Raw genomic sequence first — 18,169 nt, forward strand, 5'->3', positions numbered from 1 at the left:
TTTAACTACTCTTAAGTACCACATATGAGAAGAATCATATAGTAAAGAAATCATGAGGAAGAATGATAAAAAATGTATCACATCCTTATTAATTTTCAATAAAAACACCAACAGAGATCAGTAGTACCTGTTGATTATAAATAAACAGATAAATGAGAAAAAGGAATTGGCAGTGTGCATTGTATTTATGACAATGGGGCCTCAAGTACCATAGCAGTGAGTCCTCTGCCCCAGGCACAGGGCTGGTCAGTGGTGGAGCTGGAAGCCCAGTGTAGCTGTCTGACACCCGGATCCCATGCCTAACCCAAATGTCACTGAGCCCTAAGGCACTTCGCTCCTGCGGGTCCAGGCAGTCAGTGTCCCCTAAGATTCATCATGGCATGTTCACCATGGCCTTGAGGAGTTGCTGGCCTACTGGGATAAGCGATCCAGCTGGCAGGACAGGTTGTAGCTACAAGTCATAGAGGCAGATGTGAGGTCTCTATGTAGGAGCCACACCCCTAGTCTCCTTCCCAGTGCCTGCCCAGCTGGAGTGCTGGGCCCCAGGGGTCACCATGCAGCAGGGCCTGACACTGACCAGGGAGCCATGGCCACAGGCTCTTGGCAGCTGGCCCAAAATAAATATTCTCCATAACCTCTGCCAATCTGCTGGACCCTCACCTCTCAGTCTCACTGAGCCACTCCGTTAACTGGAGGCAGACCCAAAATTGCTCCACAGGCTGAAGGTGATAATTGTCTACAGCCAGCTGAAGCAGCTGCATCTCCTGAAGAACTTTGATCTCCTGCAGCTAAAGGGAGGGACAAGTGGAAGATGTGGATAGGAGGGTCCAGGAGACAGGGGATTATGAGATTTCAGGGGACAGGCCTCGAATGGACACCCAAAAGTGAGTAGTCATCCCCATCACCACCCGACGGCACAGGGTGTTGCCTCCATCCTGGGCACATTTTCCAGTTATCTGGTGATGGGAAACCCTGCCAGATAGGATTATATGGATGGGAGTGAGCCTGGGATGGGCAGGGCTGGAACCAGAATCCTGAGGCTTGGGAGAAGAGAATCCAGGACTACACCCTTAGATCTCAGCACTTGGCAAACTTCCTCTCATGGGAGCCTCACGGCTGCCTCTGTGAACTGAGGTATCAGGCCTCTCTTCCCTATGAATGTTGAAGATTCCACACCAGCCACCAGTCCCTGTTCCCTGAGTGATGAAGCTGCAGAGCTGCCTGCTTGCAAAGCCCAGTGAGGTTTTGCCTGAGCTGGACTCAGACTCTCCCTCAGATGGTGCCAATGGAAGGATAGTAAACTTAGGCCTCTCCAAGGGCAGGCAGCTCGTATGTGGCTGAGCACTTTTGTTTTTTGTTTTTTTGTTTTTTTTTTTTTTGAGATGGAGCCTCCTCTGTCGCCCAGGCTGGAGTGCAGTGGCATGATCTTGGCTCACCGCAAACTCCGCCTCCCAGGTTCAAGCAATTCTCCGCCTCAGCCTCCTTAGTAGCTGGGATTACAGGTGCCCACAACCACGCCCAGCTAATTTTTGTATTTTTAGTAGAGACGGGGTTTTGCCATCTTGGCTAGGCTGGTCTTGAACTCCTGACCTTGTGATCCACCATCCTCAGCCTCCCAAAGTGCTGGGATTACAGGTGTGAGCCACCGTGCCTGGCCTGGCTGAGCACTTTTTTAAATGGGAGCCCTCAGTTTTTATGTCTGTCATCAAAGAGAGTTGGGGTGGGAGGTCCCTGAGCCTCAGCTCCCATTGTCCCCTTTGAACCTCAGAACCTGATGCAGACCCAAGTCCTGCTTTGTGCACATCCCCTGACCCTGGTGGCCCTGGCAGTAATGCAGTATGAAGAGTGTGGGGAGGGGACCTAGTCAGGGTCCAAGGGGCCTTTCTGATGAACATTGGCTGACTTCTAGGGAAATGTAACACCCAGAAAGAAAAGGAAGGTGAGCAGCTGGGGCAACATTGGGAGAGAGTGGGGAGGTGAAAGTCAGCAACACCCTGTGCTATCAGGTGGTGATGGGGATGAGTATCCACTTTTCGGTGTCCATTCAAGGCCTGTCCCTGAAATCTCATAAGCCCCCATCTCCTGGACTCTCCTATCCACATCTTTTACTTGAAAAAGCCAAAGACACGCAGCTGCCTCTCTCCAACTCTCTCCCCTCTTCCTAGCTGGCCTCCAAAAACGTGAAGCACTCCCTTATTAACTCTGTGGTGAGATTTTAACAAGTCACAATGTTATGTGGTCCCTAGCTCCACCGTTTCCCAAATCCACTCAGCCCAGCTCTTCCAGGCCTTTACTCTGATTTCTCTTATAGAGGCATTTCAGGGACTGTTGCCACAGGAGGGAAGGGCTGAGGGAGAAAGGCCCCTTGCTCTTTTGATGTGGAGGCCTCCAGCTGGGAGGGAGGAGCTCTTCCCTCTGAATCCCTGGAGCTCTTCCCCATCACAGGGACCTGCCTTTTTGCTGCTTTAGCCTCATCTGGGCTTTCTGTGGTTTCTTCTCTAGGGTGGCCAACTTGGGTGTCTTCACCTGCCAGGGTCAAGGACAAGGTCAGTGATATTATGCTCCCTTCACCCAGTTATGCCCAGTTACATTGACCTGGTACCCTGGATAACTGGTGTGAGTTAAGCTGGTCCAGTGCTCCTGCCACCTCCAGTAAGCTCTCATTCTAGATTCACTCCCTGCTGCAACACTCACTGTGTGTGGAACCTTGGGCATGCAGCCAGGCCTCCCTGAGACTGTTTCTCAACTTGAAAGTGTGATGGGAACCACACCTACCTCACTGGGCCTCGTGAGGACTCAGTTATATGTAGCCGTCACCATTGTTCTCATCATCATCTCTCTCAGGAAGAGCCAGGCACAAGCACTCTCAAATTTTTCTCCTTTGAAGCTCCTCATTACCCTGTGAGGCTCATCATCCCTACATTTTTTAGATAAGAAAACAGAGGCCCAAAGAGGGCAGTGACTTGCCCAGGGCCCTAAGAAGAGGCGGGCTCCTCCCCACACCTGGAGGCCCTGACCTAGCTGACTTTACCCCACAGCCCAGCACTATCCCTGACTAGGGTCCCATCTTGGTTCTCTATGCTTGTTTAGGTCCTCAGGCAGGCTCAGCTTTGGTGGGAAAGAAACAGGGTGTTTTGGGAGGCCTGGGCGAGTGGCACCTCTAACCAATCTGCTAGGCCCTCACCTCTCAGTCTCACTGAGACACTCCATTAATTGGAAGCAGACCCAAAATTGCTTCACAGACTGAAGGTGATAATTGTCTGCAACCAGCTGGTGCAGCTGCATCTCCTGGAGGACTTTGATCTCCTGCAGCTAAAGGGAAAGACAGGATGCTGAGACAGGGCCTGCAGCATACACATAACTATAATTCAGAATGTAATATATACACACACACGAAAATATAATCAGAAAGTGATATAATCTTATATGCAAGGTTAAATACAAATGTCTCTCAGGAGGGCCAGGCCCTCAGCACAGGGAGGACTCGCCTGAAAACGCTGCAGGCAAAAACCTGTCACTCTTGCCTCATTCAGCCCAGTGTCTGATTACATCTTCTGTCACTTAGGATTGAAACGGGTGGGGCCTGGAGCCCTAGCCAATCAGTGGCGCTAGCGTGAAACTGTCCAATCAAGTGCGCAGCTACAGAGGAAGAGGCGGCCTCTTCAATACGGCGGGGCCTTTGTCTCCTAGCTTCCGGGCTCTGATCCTAGTTCGCGTCTCCACTGTTCCATCTCCTCCGTTCCTGGAGTTCCTCGGTGACTCTACCATAGTTTCTGTTATCCTGTGACCTGCAGGTACTGGGAGATCCATAGGGAGGACGGCGGAACATCTGGAGGCTGGGAAATGGTGAGTGCGTGGAGTGGGTGTCCCTAGAATGGGGAAGAGGCTGTTTGAATCCGGCCGGAACCGGCTGCGGTGGTATCTGGGCCTTCTCGCGGTCGGCTCTGGAGTCTGCGTCCCCGAGTCCCCGCGGGCACAGCTCAATCCTCATTTCCCTCCACCGCAGATTAGGGGCTGAGCCAGCAGCCAAAACCCTACGCCTTGTTTTGTCCCTAAACTCGAATTTCTCCCCAGCTCAGATCCCTTTCTGGGCAGCTCTGTGCCGCAACCTCGAGTCTCCCTCCTCCAGATTGTGTGGGGGTGATGGGAGTGTCATAAGACGGGAATTCTCATTTAGGGTCTGGAGTTCCTCCGTGGAAGAAGCAGTGGGCCGTGGGGTCCTTAGTCCCTCCTTTCTCCTTTTAAAAATAAAATTGTGGCCCTTTTTTTTATTTATTTTTGAGACAGTGTCTCACTCTGTTGCCCAGGCTAAAGTGCATTTCGGTTCACTGCAGCCTCCACCTCCTGGGCTCAGATGATCCTCTCACCCCAGCCCCCCAAGTAGCTAGGACTAGAGGGGTGCGCCACCACGCCTATTTTGTTTTGTTTGTTTTTGTAGAGACAGGCTTTTGCCATGTTGCTCAGGCTGGTCTCGAACTCCCCGAGCTCAGGTCTCAGGTGATCCGCCCGCCTCGGGCCTCCTAAAGTGCGGGGATTACGTGCATGAGCCACCACCCTAGCCTAAATTGAGGCAACTTTAGGATATAGTTTGGATGTGTTTTCCAGCCCAAATCTCCTATTTAAATGTAATCCCCCATGTTGGAGGTGGGGCCTGGTGGAAGGACTGTGGGCCCGGATTTCTCACGAATAGTTTAGCACCATTCCTCTTGGTATTGTCCTCTCAATAGTGAGTGAGTTCCCTGAAGTTCATCATTTAAAAGTGTACAGCACCCCACCTTGCCTCTTTTTCAAGCTCTTGCTTCACCTTCATCCATGATTTTAAGCTTTCTGGGTGGGGCCTCCCCAGAAGCAGACGCTGGTGTTATGCTTTCTATGCAGCCTGTGGAACCATGAGCCAATTAATCCTCTTATAAATTACCCAGTCTGAGGTATTTATAGTAATGCCAGAAGCAATTAATACAAATAGTTTATTTGCACAAACAGCAATTTATCAATCAGAGAACACCCAGCTATGATTTGTTGTTTGGGGGCTTTTCAAAGGAGGGTCTTGGAACAAAAGGTTGTTTTTTTTTTTTTAAGAGGTATGAGGAAGCAAACCAGATTCAATATTTGATTGGTTACAGTTACGTATTGCATTTGCAGCCCTCCGGTGGAAATGTCCTGGTTATGTAATTAGAGCTTTTTATTGGCAGCTTGTGGTTGGTTAAGCCTAAGTTGTTTTGTTGTTGTTCTTTTTTCTCAAAGTTAGTAATTTACCAGAAATTCCTTCGACGTAGTTAGGTTTCCTTAGGCAGAATCCCAGGGCACCATGGCCACTTCAGCCTAATTGCTAGCTATTTAATTATTTTAATGCTCCACAGGGTCGTTGGTTTTCTCTGCATTTTTCAAATGTTTGGCAAGCAGGGTCTCAAATCTAAAACTGTTCTCCCAGCCTAACTGTTCTAGGGACTGTATAAAATTCTAAATTTCCAATTTCTTTCCCACATTCCCAAATGCCAACTATCCCTCTCCAAATCACATTATGAACTATCAGTTCTTTATTTAATTTTAAAGCGGATGTGGCATTTTGTTTATTTTTGTTTAACAGAGCCGTGGGTGGCTCCTTTTAATATATTAGTCTGTGCATATTTCACAGGACAGAAAAGCAAAGAGTAGTCACCTGACACTGCGCATCTCCTCTCATCTTCTCTAGGCACGCGCGCCTTCCCAGAATGTCTCTGGATCCTTTGCAGGGTGATGTGTCCTCAGTCGCTCTCCTGTGTTTTCCTGGTCCAAGTATTACAACTTTCTGGGGATGATCCAAGATACCCACAAGGACCATGTCTCTTGGAGTGTCTAGCAAACATTAACCCCTGGGTCATCTCCTTTCAGAGAAGAGCCTGAGGCATTGGGTGGAGCCTCTCAGGGGAGCAGCTGGACGCCCTCGTGCTGAGAGCAGTTTCCTGATACACCCTTCCTCTAAAAAGCTAACTGCTTTAACATTAAGATTTTTTTCCCCTCAATCCTAGTTTTCATTTCTTGCAGACACATTGGTGGTCAACCAATCAGGTGCTGGTATTGAGGGGAAAAGGCACAAATGCATCTTGCCCTCTGGTTTCTCTCAGGCTTGTGAAGGAGAATAACTGTCCCAAAGTACAGGAAAGATCCACTCTAGTGAGGGAGTGTATAAATTTGCAAAGCAAAATACACATCCGCCACACAGGGGGCAAGTGCAGTGTCTTTTGGGAGAGTGATGATCAAGTACTTTAGTGAGCAGAATGGGGGTGGGAGAATCTCTCAAGTGATTGACACGAGTCTAAAACATCTGTGTTCCAGTCAGCACTACTTCTCCCTGTGTTTGTCACCTTCAATATATATGTTCACTTATTTCAACTTCAGTTTTTCATTAATTGTATAATGGACTTTATCATTAGAGCTTGAAAGATTAAAAAAAAAGTTTTCTAAGAGAAAAGGGGTAGATTTTAGAAAAAAATAGTTTAAATTCCATTGGTTGAAAATTCTCATTTACCTTTTATGTTTCCCACAGTGAGTGTAGTGAGTGATTCTGAGTTTGTTCTATTTAGCATGATTTCAAACAGAATCCCAGGGCTTAGCTTTGGGAATGCTACCTGGGAAAAGACAGAGGAAATGTCTCTCTCATGATGCCTGCAGAAAAATAAATACATTTCTACAAGAAAGTGTGGTAGATTAACACGTAAATTATAAAACATTCATGAAAACATCAGTTTCTCTCTTGTGCAGGGTGGAGAATTTGTGACGGTGGCCAACTAATTTTTTTTAAAAATTTCTACTTCGTAGGAAGTATTTATGTGTACACAATAAAAAGATATTTCCCACCATACATACATATCTTTGCTCAGGTAATGTATATAACCTAAAGCAATATGATTGTCTAGTATAATCGTAGCCAGTGAATCAGTAGCTTTTTTTTGAGCTGCAATGGATGTAACAGTTTTATCAGTAATTTTTTCTAAGCTTATAAAAATATTTTTAATCATGTGTTCATGGGAGGTGACACCTCACCAAGGCAAAAACATTTTTTTCCAATAAAATGAATGAAGCTGTTTTTTGAAAGCCAGGCAGATAATTAGCAGATTTTTTTTCAAATAGAATCTTAATCTAAAACAGATTGGTGGCCATGCCTGTGGAAGTTAGAGAGAATTTGTCCAGTACTGGGTTTTTTCAGAGCCATGTAGAGAGAGCAGTGACCAGATATGTTAAAAGACATTACCCTTCAATTTAGTGGCACAGGTACTGGCCAAGAAAATCTAATATGGTTCCTTCCAACAAATTTGGAGTAAATCTTCTTCATAAAAATAGAAAATCAAATTTTATTTTTATATTATTAATATTAAAGCTAACTTTAGGAAAGCATTATAAACAGATGTATTCAATCTCAATCAGCTTTGACCATACAAGATTTCTATAAACCTTTTATAACCCCTTAAAATTTTATTTTTCTCTTTCTTTCTCCAGCTTTCTATATCCATTAAGTTTACCTCATTTTCTTTATCTTTTTTCTCTCAATTTTATGTATTTTTTAAATAACCTCTAAACTCAGCAAAATTGCCTTTTCTTTAAGAAAAACCACATTCTCACATCTGTTTCTAAAATTTTTTTTTTTCATCAAGAAACACATTTTCTTTGTACTGTGTATGTAACGTTGTTTCTTTCCTTAACAATAGTTTTAGTTATGAATCTTGGGCAGAATTTTAATTTTTAGTAATCTTAATTTATAGTGAAAGCCTGAGAAGTAAGCAATTTTAACTATTAGTCATGAACTAAAATTTTATAAAGATATATTTTATAATTTTTAGAAACATAGGATTTTAAATGGAAACATTTTTAATGTGGAATAGGACATACTAACAGATCTAAATATCTTTGGTTTCTGTGAAGAAACCAAAGATATTTAGCTTAAACTTATATTTAAAAATTAATATCTTAGCATTTTGTCTTACTTGGAGATAATTTAGATGTTTAATGAATAGCCATCATTTAATGTAGCTTAGCAACAGTCTACGAGTATAGTTTCCATAAAGATTTGAGAAACTAAATTAAACACATTACAAAACAATCAGTATTGTGGGGGGGTCTCCAGTTTATAAACTTTTGTCCCATTTACATGTTTTATTTATTTATTCTTAACAATTATTTTTGTAAAATCTCATGAAACAGACTAATATACTCATCTAAAGTTAAACTTCCTATTATCCATTTTTATATTACCGTGTTGGGCAAGTATCATAAAAGCAATAAACTTGAAGTTAAATATATACATATTTTGCTGAGAAGTCAAAAGACTTTTTTTAAATTAAACTAACAATATTAAACTAGTCATGTTTACCAAAAGATTTACTCAATTCACATATTCTTAAAAATATTGGGCTTATTTTTTTAATTCATGAGCAGTTATCTTTAAGTTAATTCAGTACCATGTAGATAATACACAAAGACATTTATAGACATATATATACATGTAGACACAACATATAACTTACTCATGTTTGTATCTAAAAGCCCTAGAGAGGGAGTTCATTGTAAAAGGGAGTAGAGCTTCAGACCTCAAAAGAAACTGTTTACCCACAACTCTGGGGGCTTCATGAGGAAAAACAGAGGTACCCTGCCAAAAAGGAGAAGCCTGTGGTGCTTTATCTGTGCTCTTCAAGGGGTCTCAGGCTGCTAGAAGTTTCCTTTAGTTGTCCTCTATAGTGACAAAAGGTTTTAAGTGGAACATGAGACAGATAGAAGTAAATGGAAGAATTAATTCCAGAGGAGACAGTTTGAGAAGACTTTGTTTTCCAAAAAGCCAGTAAAGTTTTACATTATCCTTGCAAAAATCATGTCGGCAAGAGAAGAAACAGGCACATAGAGATGCTAGTTTAGGGACAGAGAAATTCAGTTAACTAACGACCTTATATGGGAAAACCATAGGCCTCAAATACGTATGTATATGTATGTGTGTGTGTGTATATATAAAATATGTGTATGTATGTGTGTGTGTGTATGTGTATATGTGTGTGTGTGTGTATATATATGCCTGATTAAACATGACTGTCAATTCTAAATAAATGGACTTTTGACTGTAGAGCTTTTAAATTTTTTAAAATTAGATTTTACCCAGGTAAATAGAAAACATTTCTTCCTTTTTTTTTTTTTTTTTTTTTTTGAGACAGAGTCTTGCTCTGTTGCCCAGACTGGAGTGCAGTTGAGTGGTCTTGGCTCACTGCAACCTCTGCCTCCTGGGTTCAAGCAATTTTCCTGCCTCAGCCTCCCAAGTAGCTGGGATTACAGGTGCCTGCCACCACGCCTGGCTAATTTTTTGTATTTTTAGTAGAGACGGGGTTTCACCATGTTGGCCAGGCTGGTCTCGAACTCCTGACCTCATGATCTGCCTGCCTTGGCCTCCCAAGTGCTGGGATTGCAGGTGTGAGCCACTATGCTCAGACAAAAACATTTCTTTACTTGTCTTTTTCTTTCTAAAATTTATCTTTTTCTTTCTAAAATTTACATCAAGAAGGAATTTTGGAGATGGGGCATTTTTGTTTACTGGAGGCCTAGGGTAATCACTATTCAAAGCTGTTTCTCTTTGAAATTTTTCTTTTTTCCAAACCACAGTATATGGTTTTATTTAGTTCCAGAGAGAAGACTAAACAAACAAAACAACAAAAGTTTCTATTACACTCTAAATATAAACTGAAATTTTAAATTAAAGGGATACCTGAATTAGTGACTAAAAACCAACACCAACATTCATGAGGCCAAATCCAAGAAATCCTGTATGACTTTAAAACTTCAGAGAAATAACAAAAAAATTGTAGCTCTTCTGTAATCAAAACTTCTCCTAAGAACAGCTTACTGCAAGTGGGTTGCAATCTATATTTTCAGGCCACATTTTTTAGTATCTCAGCTTCTCAGTTTACCATCTACCCACAAAGGCCAGACACAAGATTTTAAGAAATGGTTGGTAAAACAGGAGAATGAAAGCTGTCTATGGGAGTAGACAAGTTTACAAATGTGGACTCCAGAAGGTCAAGAGCAAAAATCAAATAATAAAAACAAATACATTAGTAATTAATTATTATGTATGTAATGTTTTTTGCCTAAGCTAGAGATAATTCATTGAGAAATAAAATTTTGAGGTTTGGTCTAAAAAAACTTCAATTTTTTTTTCTCCAATTTGATCTCAGCTAGAATGCTGTTTTGCTAATTCTCTGGATGTTAACATTTCAAATACACGGTAAGATTTACATCTCCGAGAGACTGAGAAAAGACTGGAAAAAGTTAAAGTATGTATTGTAAATCCTGCAGCAATCAAACAGGCAGTTTGAACATTTAAAAGGTTTTTTTTTTTTTTTGAGGAAGTGAAAGAGCCCTCTTAAAATGTACTTTGAAATCTCTTATTAGAATGTAGCCAGGCAAAACAGAAAGAAGGCCTTTCATTAAATTTCATTCTAAAACCTGCCGTTTCCAATTGTGCATGGAAAGATATTAATTTAGAAATGTCATAAGACCTTCATTTTTGTCATTGCATTTTGGGCTCATCTGAAGTCATGTCGGTCCATTTACCCAGGCATTTGCAAGATGAAGCTCCATAGGTATTATACATAAGTTCAGCTTATGTTTCTAAGGCATGTTACCTAGAAGGAAAAGAATGGTTTTGATGATCAGTTTTCCATAATTTAGAAACTTTTCAAAGGTGATCATGGCCAGAGCAGTGTACCAGGTCTAAGTGTGCAGTGTATGAGCATCACTCCTCAAGGTGTCACCCAAGAATTGCTGATTATAGTGCTGGGTGAGCAATGCTTATGTTTACCTTCCAGCTTAGTTAAAAGTCTCTGCAGGTGTTTTTCTTTTGGGAGGACCCTGTGAGACTGGTACAAAGCATTGAAAATCATCCTAACACCTCTACAAAGTCTCTAGTTACCTAGAGCACCCAAATGAGTCAGTTAAAGAAATTGCCTTTTATCTTTGGGATGAGAGAATTCACTCCCATGCACCTTTTGATTCGAAGATCCCAAAAAATCAAGTTCAAATTAGAAGCAATAGAAAACAGCTGTGTTTTTTAAAGCATGTTATCTAATTTTAGAACAAAAGAAGTAAAACCACCAGGGCTAGACTGCCAGTATTATGACCCAGATTTTCTGTCTTGAGACAGAAGCAGAGAAAGCAGTTAAAAATATTGAAATTAAAATCTTCTGACTTTAGCCAAAAATGGAAATATTTTTTCTAGAAAGTGAGGGTTGAAAAGAACAGCTCAAGCAAAGTCTTGACCTCACAAAATAGTAGGGAGATCTGAATTCAGGAGGACTCACCCCTTACACTCAACAATGTGCTGGGAGCTGGAAGAATACAAGGGGTTCTCATTGGCTAGTTTCTGAGTTCAAGAGGGGGATGTTGGATGGTTGGGAGCGTCCCTCTGAATCCTGCTCACAGCACCAGAAATATCAATCCAAAGGAAGAAGCAGGGGCAAAAAAATAAAATTTTAAAGAATTTACTTCAGCCAAGGTGAGGACAGCTGCCTGGAAGACTCAGATGCATGTTACCTAAGATATGAACTTTGGCCTTTTTAATACGGTTTATAAAGTAAGAAGCAGAATAAGTAGTCAGCCATTGTCAGGAATTCTCGTTAGTTTGCAGAAATAACATTGATTAGTGATAAGCTGTATGTTGTTGAACTACAGTCTATGAATTTAGCAATGAAATAGCTGGATCATATAATTCTATGTTCTAAACATAGAAGAAGGTACATTTTATGGTTTTTTTTTTTTTTTTCAAGAAACGTCCACATTGTTTTTTATAGTGGCTACACCATTTTACATTTGCACCAGGAGTTAAAAATCATTCTAATTTCTCCCTCTTCTTTTCACCGCTTGTTCTTTTAGGGATTATGCTGTTGTTTTTCGTATAATAGCCATTCTCGTGTGTGAAGTGGTATCTCAATATGATAGAACATCAATTTTTATATTTATTTTATAAACAGTTTTATTTTTTATGCTGCCACTATGCTAAATCTTGGTATTTGTCAAATCTCTTGAGTTTCTAGGTATAGTATATCATCTACAAATAGAAATTATGTTTTTATTTTTTTCCTTTGGGAATCATGTTTGATAATGCTATGTACAATATGCCAAGCACTGTTCTAAGAAGTGTTAAGATAGTAACATCAAAATACAGTGTGAGCAGGAGTGAAGATACAGACTTTTCTAAAATTACGGCTGAGAATGTGACAAAGACATCTAATAGAGAAGAAAGTTCGCTTTAAAAAGGACCTGAAACCTATTCTCACAATTAAAAAGTCAGCTTTTATAAGTTACACAGCCTCTTTGTGTCTCACAGCTCTTATTTGTGAAACAAATAATAATAACAGATTATTTATTGTTGAGTATGTTAAGAGACAGAAGTAATATCCTGACTTGAAAATTAAAATATTTATTAGTGTAATTAACTGAGATAACAGTAATAAGAATATGTCAATTATTGGAATAGATTAGATAATAGTTTAATAGGACCATCAACATTTTAATTCTATAAAAAATGTATGTCTTTCTGTTTACTCTTTACAAAACTACTTAGTCACTCTCTATTACTTAATTACTAAAACCTCCTAATTCTTAGTAAGGCCTTTCTAGGGCCACCTAAACTTACAGTCTTTAACCACACTGTTTATCAGGATTCCCTTCTTTAGCGCCTTCTTTTTTTCCTTATCTTGCCTGGTGCAAACCACAGTTTTGCTCTGCTTTTCTGTCTTATGTGTTTGTATAAAGACGTCTGCCTTTATGTAAATTCTAACCAATTACAGCTGTGACATTTTCCTCGAAACACGTAAATTCTGTGAGTTCTTTTTTATTTGAAATCTCTTGTATCTTTACCATATTATGGGCACTCCTTTGAAGTAATAAACATTTTTTTAAAATACCAGATAAGAAATTTTGAAACACAGCCAACAAATATTCATAACAAATATTAAACTACAGTTGCTTATTGAGCATGAAACACTTGTGATTACATTTCAATAGGTTCCGTGCTCTCAAAGTATGTTTTAAAAATTTATTTTTTTCAATTAACCTTAAGCAGTATATTGTTTTTAAAAGTAAAACAAAAAAAAATACTATTCACAATAGCAAAGACATGGAATTAACCCGCATTGCTTTCAACAGTAGACTGGATAAAGAAAATGTGGTAGATATATACCATGGAATACTATGCAGGCATAAGAAGGAAAAAGATCATGTCCTTGACAGGGACATGGATGGAGCTGGAAGCCGCTATTCTCAGCAAACTAACACAGGAACAGAAAACCAAACGCTGCATGCTCTCATACTAATAAGTGGAAGCTGAATGATGAGATACATGGACACCTTGGGGGAACAACACACCCTGGGGCCTGTCAGGGGGCGGGGAAAGCATCAGGAAGACCAGCTAATGGGTGCTGAGCTTAATACCTGGGTGATGGGTTGATCTGTGCAGCAAAGTACCATGACACACATTTACCGGTGTAACAAACCTGCACATCCTGCATATGTACCCAGGAACTTAAAAGTTGATTTTTTTTAAAAAGTAAAAAAATAAATACCTAAAAGCAGGGGGTATTTGTGGTACAAAAATTCATAGTAAACACATACAAACTATTTGAAAACATAATCTTATCTCTTAATGCAGTTATATTCTGCTTTATTACTTACATATTATAAAATATGGATTCATGGCATAATTGTCAAAGGCTTCCATCTATTCCTATCACATATCCATTTTTGCTGATTTTGTTCATTTTCTTTTTTTGTTTTTGATTTGTTCATTTTCCAACAAAGCTGGGTTAAAAACATCTTCATGCTCATGCTATAATAACTTCTCACAATATGCCGTGGGTTACTCAAAAGAAAATGGAGTTGTTTTTCTCATGTTTTTGACACTTGAGTCAATCATCAACAAATAACATAAGAGGAGCCAAGGACATGTGCGTGCCTGTGAATCACTCAGCAAGTGTCAGGCAGGCCCTGGGCTGAAGGGAGACTCCAGGTGTCTCAGAAAAGGGAGGTTCTGCTCTAGTGCACACAGACTGTCACACTGTAAATTGTTCTGTGATGCCATGTTTCTCCCAAGGTCAACAGGAACTGAGGACACATAGGAAGTGATAGGAAGTGAGTTAAGAAGGCAGACTTCTTCTCCCATTTAGCTACCAGTATGTGATTTTGCCCCCCCGGACACATGCACACTGTATAAGAATGTGCTCACAACCCTCTTAGGACAAATCTCCATGCTCACAAATTGCATCCACATTTTCTTTGCTCCTAGAGTTTTCAGCCAGATACAAGTGCCTAGAGGACTTTAGACTTATCCCTGTCCTCAGACCCTAAATCTGTGGCAACAATCTGCTCCATCCAGTCAACTGGGCTTCTGAGTCACCTGATCATAGTCTCATCTACCTGCATAGACACAGAAATAAGGCAGAGCCTAACCCTTTCTGAGCCACTATCTGTAGCACAAATTAGTCTTTCCACTAACTCTGGACTTTCCCCTGCCCATAGGTCCTATGAAACTAAATAATTCAAAATTTAAGCTGTTTGATACTCTAAATTATTCTGGGTCTTAAAGGAATGTAAGTACAAAATCTGGGTAATATGACAGGCAGCAGTAACAAGGCAGCTGTAACCTTTGTTTTTCTGTTTATGGATTACACCTACTTCTACATCTGCATTCTTTTGTCAGGTGTTGTCAATGGCCGAAGTGCTCCATGGAAGACCTCTTTACCCTTCACTATTGACTTCCGTTATAGATTAACCTCCCTCTTACCTATGGCTATTGCATTGTCTTAAGATGAAATGTTAAATACACACTTAGGTTGAAAAGGAAAGAAAAACCAGTGGTAAAAAAAAAAAAAAAAAGTTGGAAAAATACATTGTAACCAATTAATTTTTTGTAAATCTTAAGCCAGCCTTGTATAGAAACTGTTGTAGTCTTGTTAAATTTGTTTTTCGCCTGTAGAAATAAGAACTTAACTTTCACCTATGAAGCACTCATCTCATTTCACTAGAGCTTTTGTCTCCTGGATGACTATTTCTAGCTTTTCACTTGAATAAACTCTAAAATTGGATTTTGAGGCTTTATTGATTATTCAGATTATTTCAGATTAACAGTCCTTCATAGCATCTTTCTTCTGCCTTTACTTCCTGACTAAACCCTCTTTCATGTGAACAAATTGTACCCAATGCCACTCCTCGGGTGCCTGATTCAAATGCCTACTGGAAATCAGATGTCCATGAGTTCAAGGTCATGGCGTTAGAAACTTGGCTGTTGTAAGGGCAAATACAAATTAGAAATACCAGACTTAATTATCCAACTTGAAGATAAAAGAAGACATTTTACTCTCCTTTTAAAAAATAATTTTAGAAAAATTTTATAGGTAAATTTATTTTGTGTCTCTATTAAATATATGTACATCATTTAAATAGGTAAATAGGACTTTGTCAGCCTTTTTAACTTAGAAATGTCTTTCTCCAGGACCTGGAAACCATTGCATTGAAATGTAAATGGATTACCTTTCTGTCCTACAGTAGGTAACTTCATAAAATATTATGAAGCCAAGGAAATCTTATTTTGCTTTTGAATATAGCCAATTTAAATTTTCATTGAATATACCCAATATACATATAGGCTTCTCAATTACCTGGTTCATTTAAGATGAACTATATATGACAAATTATGCTGTTAAGTCTTCTACTTAAAGACTAAATATGGTGATTTTTATTTCTGCTTTTGTAATCTCAGCAGATTGCCTATGATGGATATCACATTGTGGTTTAATTATGTAAAAAAAAATTTTCTTTCTCTTGTACCATTTTAGAGTGTCTCTGAATTTGGAGATAATTTTGTTTTTAATTATGTTTTCCAAACACTGTACAGAAAGAATTACCAGACAGGATATAAACACAGGAGGTACACACAAGGCTTTAGTTCAGAGAGGCTTTTCTCTCTTTGGCTTGCCCCAAAATCTGCAGGCAGAATATTTATCTGCCTATTTTTAATACACAGTCCCTTCCAGAGCAGTTCAGCCAGATTTGTAGAAAAATAGCTTCACAGCAGAGCAATCAGCCATTCCAGCCCCATCTTTCAATGCACTTGGCACCTTCAGACCTGAAAGTAATTCAAACATCATGGGACCCTGAATCCCAAATCTTTAGCCAATGGGCTAATGTTTTGTAAATTTTATCTTTTAAAAAAACTAACTTTTCATTATGTTTCTTTTGAATTTTTGTTTTTATATTTATTTCTGCTATAGTTTTTATTTTTTCCTTCTAATTTTGGGTTTGGTTTGCTCTTTTCTAGTTCTGTATGATATATCAATAGTTTATTTGGAGATTTTTTTTACCTTTTTTTCATGTAGGCACTTACTGCTATAAACCTTCTTAGTACTTCTTTCATTGTATTCATAGTTTTGTTATGTTTTCATTTTCATTTGTTTCAAGAACATTTTAAATTTTTTTCTTAAATTCCTTATTGGCCTACTAGTCATTCAGGAGCATATTTTAATTTCTCTGTGTTTGTATAGTTTCGAAAGTTTTTTCTGTTAGTGATTACTAGTTTTATTCTATTATCATCAGAGAAAATACTTGATATCATCTTATTTGGGGGGAGATTATTTTAAGAGTTATTTTGTGACCTAGCTTGTGGTCCATCCTTGAGAATAATCCAGGGGCTGAAGTGTAGCATTTGTATTCTGTAGCTTTTTGATGAAATGCTTTGTAAATTTCTATTAGGTCTATTTGGTTCATAGTGCAGATTAAGTTCAATGTTTATTTGTTGATTTTACTATCTGGATGATCTGTCTACTGTTGAAAGTCTCTGTTGTACTGGAGTTGATCTCTGTCTCTTTAGCTCTAATATTTGCTTCATATATCTGAGTTCTCCAATGTTAGGTGCATATAAATTTGCAGTTGTTGTATTTTCTTGCTGAATTGGCCACTTTATTATAATAACTTTTGTTGTCTCTTTTTATAGTTTTTGTCTTAAAGTCTGTTTTGTTTAACGTAGCTATTCCTCCTCTTTTTTGGTTTCCATTTGCATGAAATATCTTTTTCTATCCCTTTATTTTCAGTCTTTCTGTGTCTTCATAGGTGAAGTGTGTGTCTTGTAAGAAACAAATTGTCGGGTCTTGGGTTTTTTTTTGTTTGTTTGTTTGTTTTAACTCATTTGGCCAATTTGTGTCTTTTGATTGGGGAGTTAATTTATATTCAGTGTTGTTATTAATAAATAAAGACTTACACCTGCCATTCTGTTATCTGCTTTCTTGCTGTTTTGTGGTCCTTTCTCTCTCCTTTTCACTCTCCCATTCATCCTTTCTTTTAGTAAAGATGATTTTTTCTAGTGGTACGTTTTAATTTTTAGATTTTATGTATGTGTGTCTGTTACAGGTTTTTTATTTGAGGTTACCATGAGGCTTGCAAATAACATCTTATAACCCATTATTTTAAACGGATGGCAATTTAACACATATTGTAAAAATGAACAAACAAAAAAGCAAAGAGAAAACTAATAAAAACTACAGTTTATCTCCCAACTTTTTAACATTTTATTGTTTGTATTTATATCTTATACTGTCTATGTCTTAAACTTGTTGTGGTTAGTATTTTTAATAACTATAACTGCCTCAAAAGTGGAAATATGAGTTATGGCCTTAAGGAGGTAGAGAGTTATTACTTTTCATAATTACAAGTAGTTATAGACTAATCTTTTAGTCTTCTCAAAATATGAATAGTTTACACACCACATTTATAGTACTAAAAATTTTGTCTTTGTCTGTGTCCTTCATATTACCAGTGAGTTTTGTACCACATGTTTTCATATTGCTCATTAATGTCCTATTCATTTAGATTGAAGAACTGCCTTTAGCATTTTTTGTGGGACAGGTCTGGGGGTGTTAATAAAATCTCTCAGCTTGTTTGTCAGTTGTTTTTTTTTTTTTATGGTAGAAGGATATTTTTGCTGGATGTATTATTCTAGGATAAAAGTTCTGGCCTGTAAGATTTCCACTGATGAGTCCACTGTCAAACATATTGGTGCTTGTTTGAATGTTATTTATTTCTTTTCTCTGCTGCTTTTAGAATCCTTTATCTTTGACCTTTGAGAGTTTTATTAAAGATCTTCAGGTAGTCGGCCGGGCGCGGTGGC

At 39.1% G+C, this 18,169-nt stretch overlaps 1 protein-coding gene across 3 annotated transcripts in view; it reads left to right on the plus strand.

The window, feature by feature from the left end:
• The window catches only part of ZNF736 (zinc finger protein 736), a 47,280-nt gene that overhangs the window by 4,929 nt on the left and 24,182 nt on the right, over positions 1–18,169 (plus strand). For 2 of the 3 annotated variants that reach the window (XM_063605748.1, XM_055114982.2), the window contains exons 3-4: positions 2,503–2,546; positions 3,566–3,846. In XM_063605748.1, the coding sequence (XP_063461818.1) occupies positions 3,844–3,846 (3 nt within the window). In that variant the 5' untranslated portion in view covers positions 2,503–2,546; positions 3,566–3,843. Of the gene's footprint in view, positions 1–496; positions 885–2,502; positions 2,547–3,565; positions 3,847–18,169 lie in introns of those variants that run through there. The other variant, XM_055114981.2, reaches the window with a different exon arrangement.

This window comes from Pan paniscus, chromosome 6 (genome assembly GCF_029289425.2).
Source record: "Pan paniscus chromosome 6, NHGRI_mPanPan1-v2.0_pri, whole genome shotgun sequence".
NCBI lineage: Eukaryota > Metazoa > Chordata > Mammalia > Primates > Hominidae > Pan > Pan paniscus.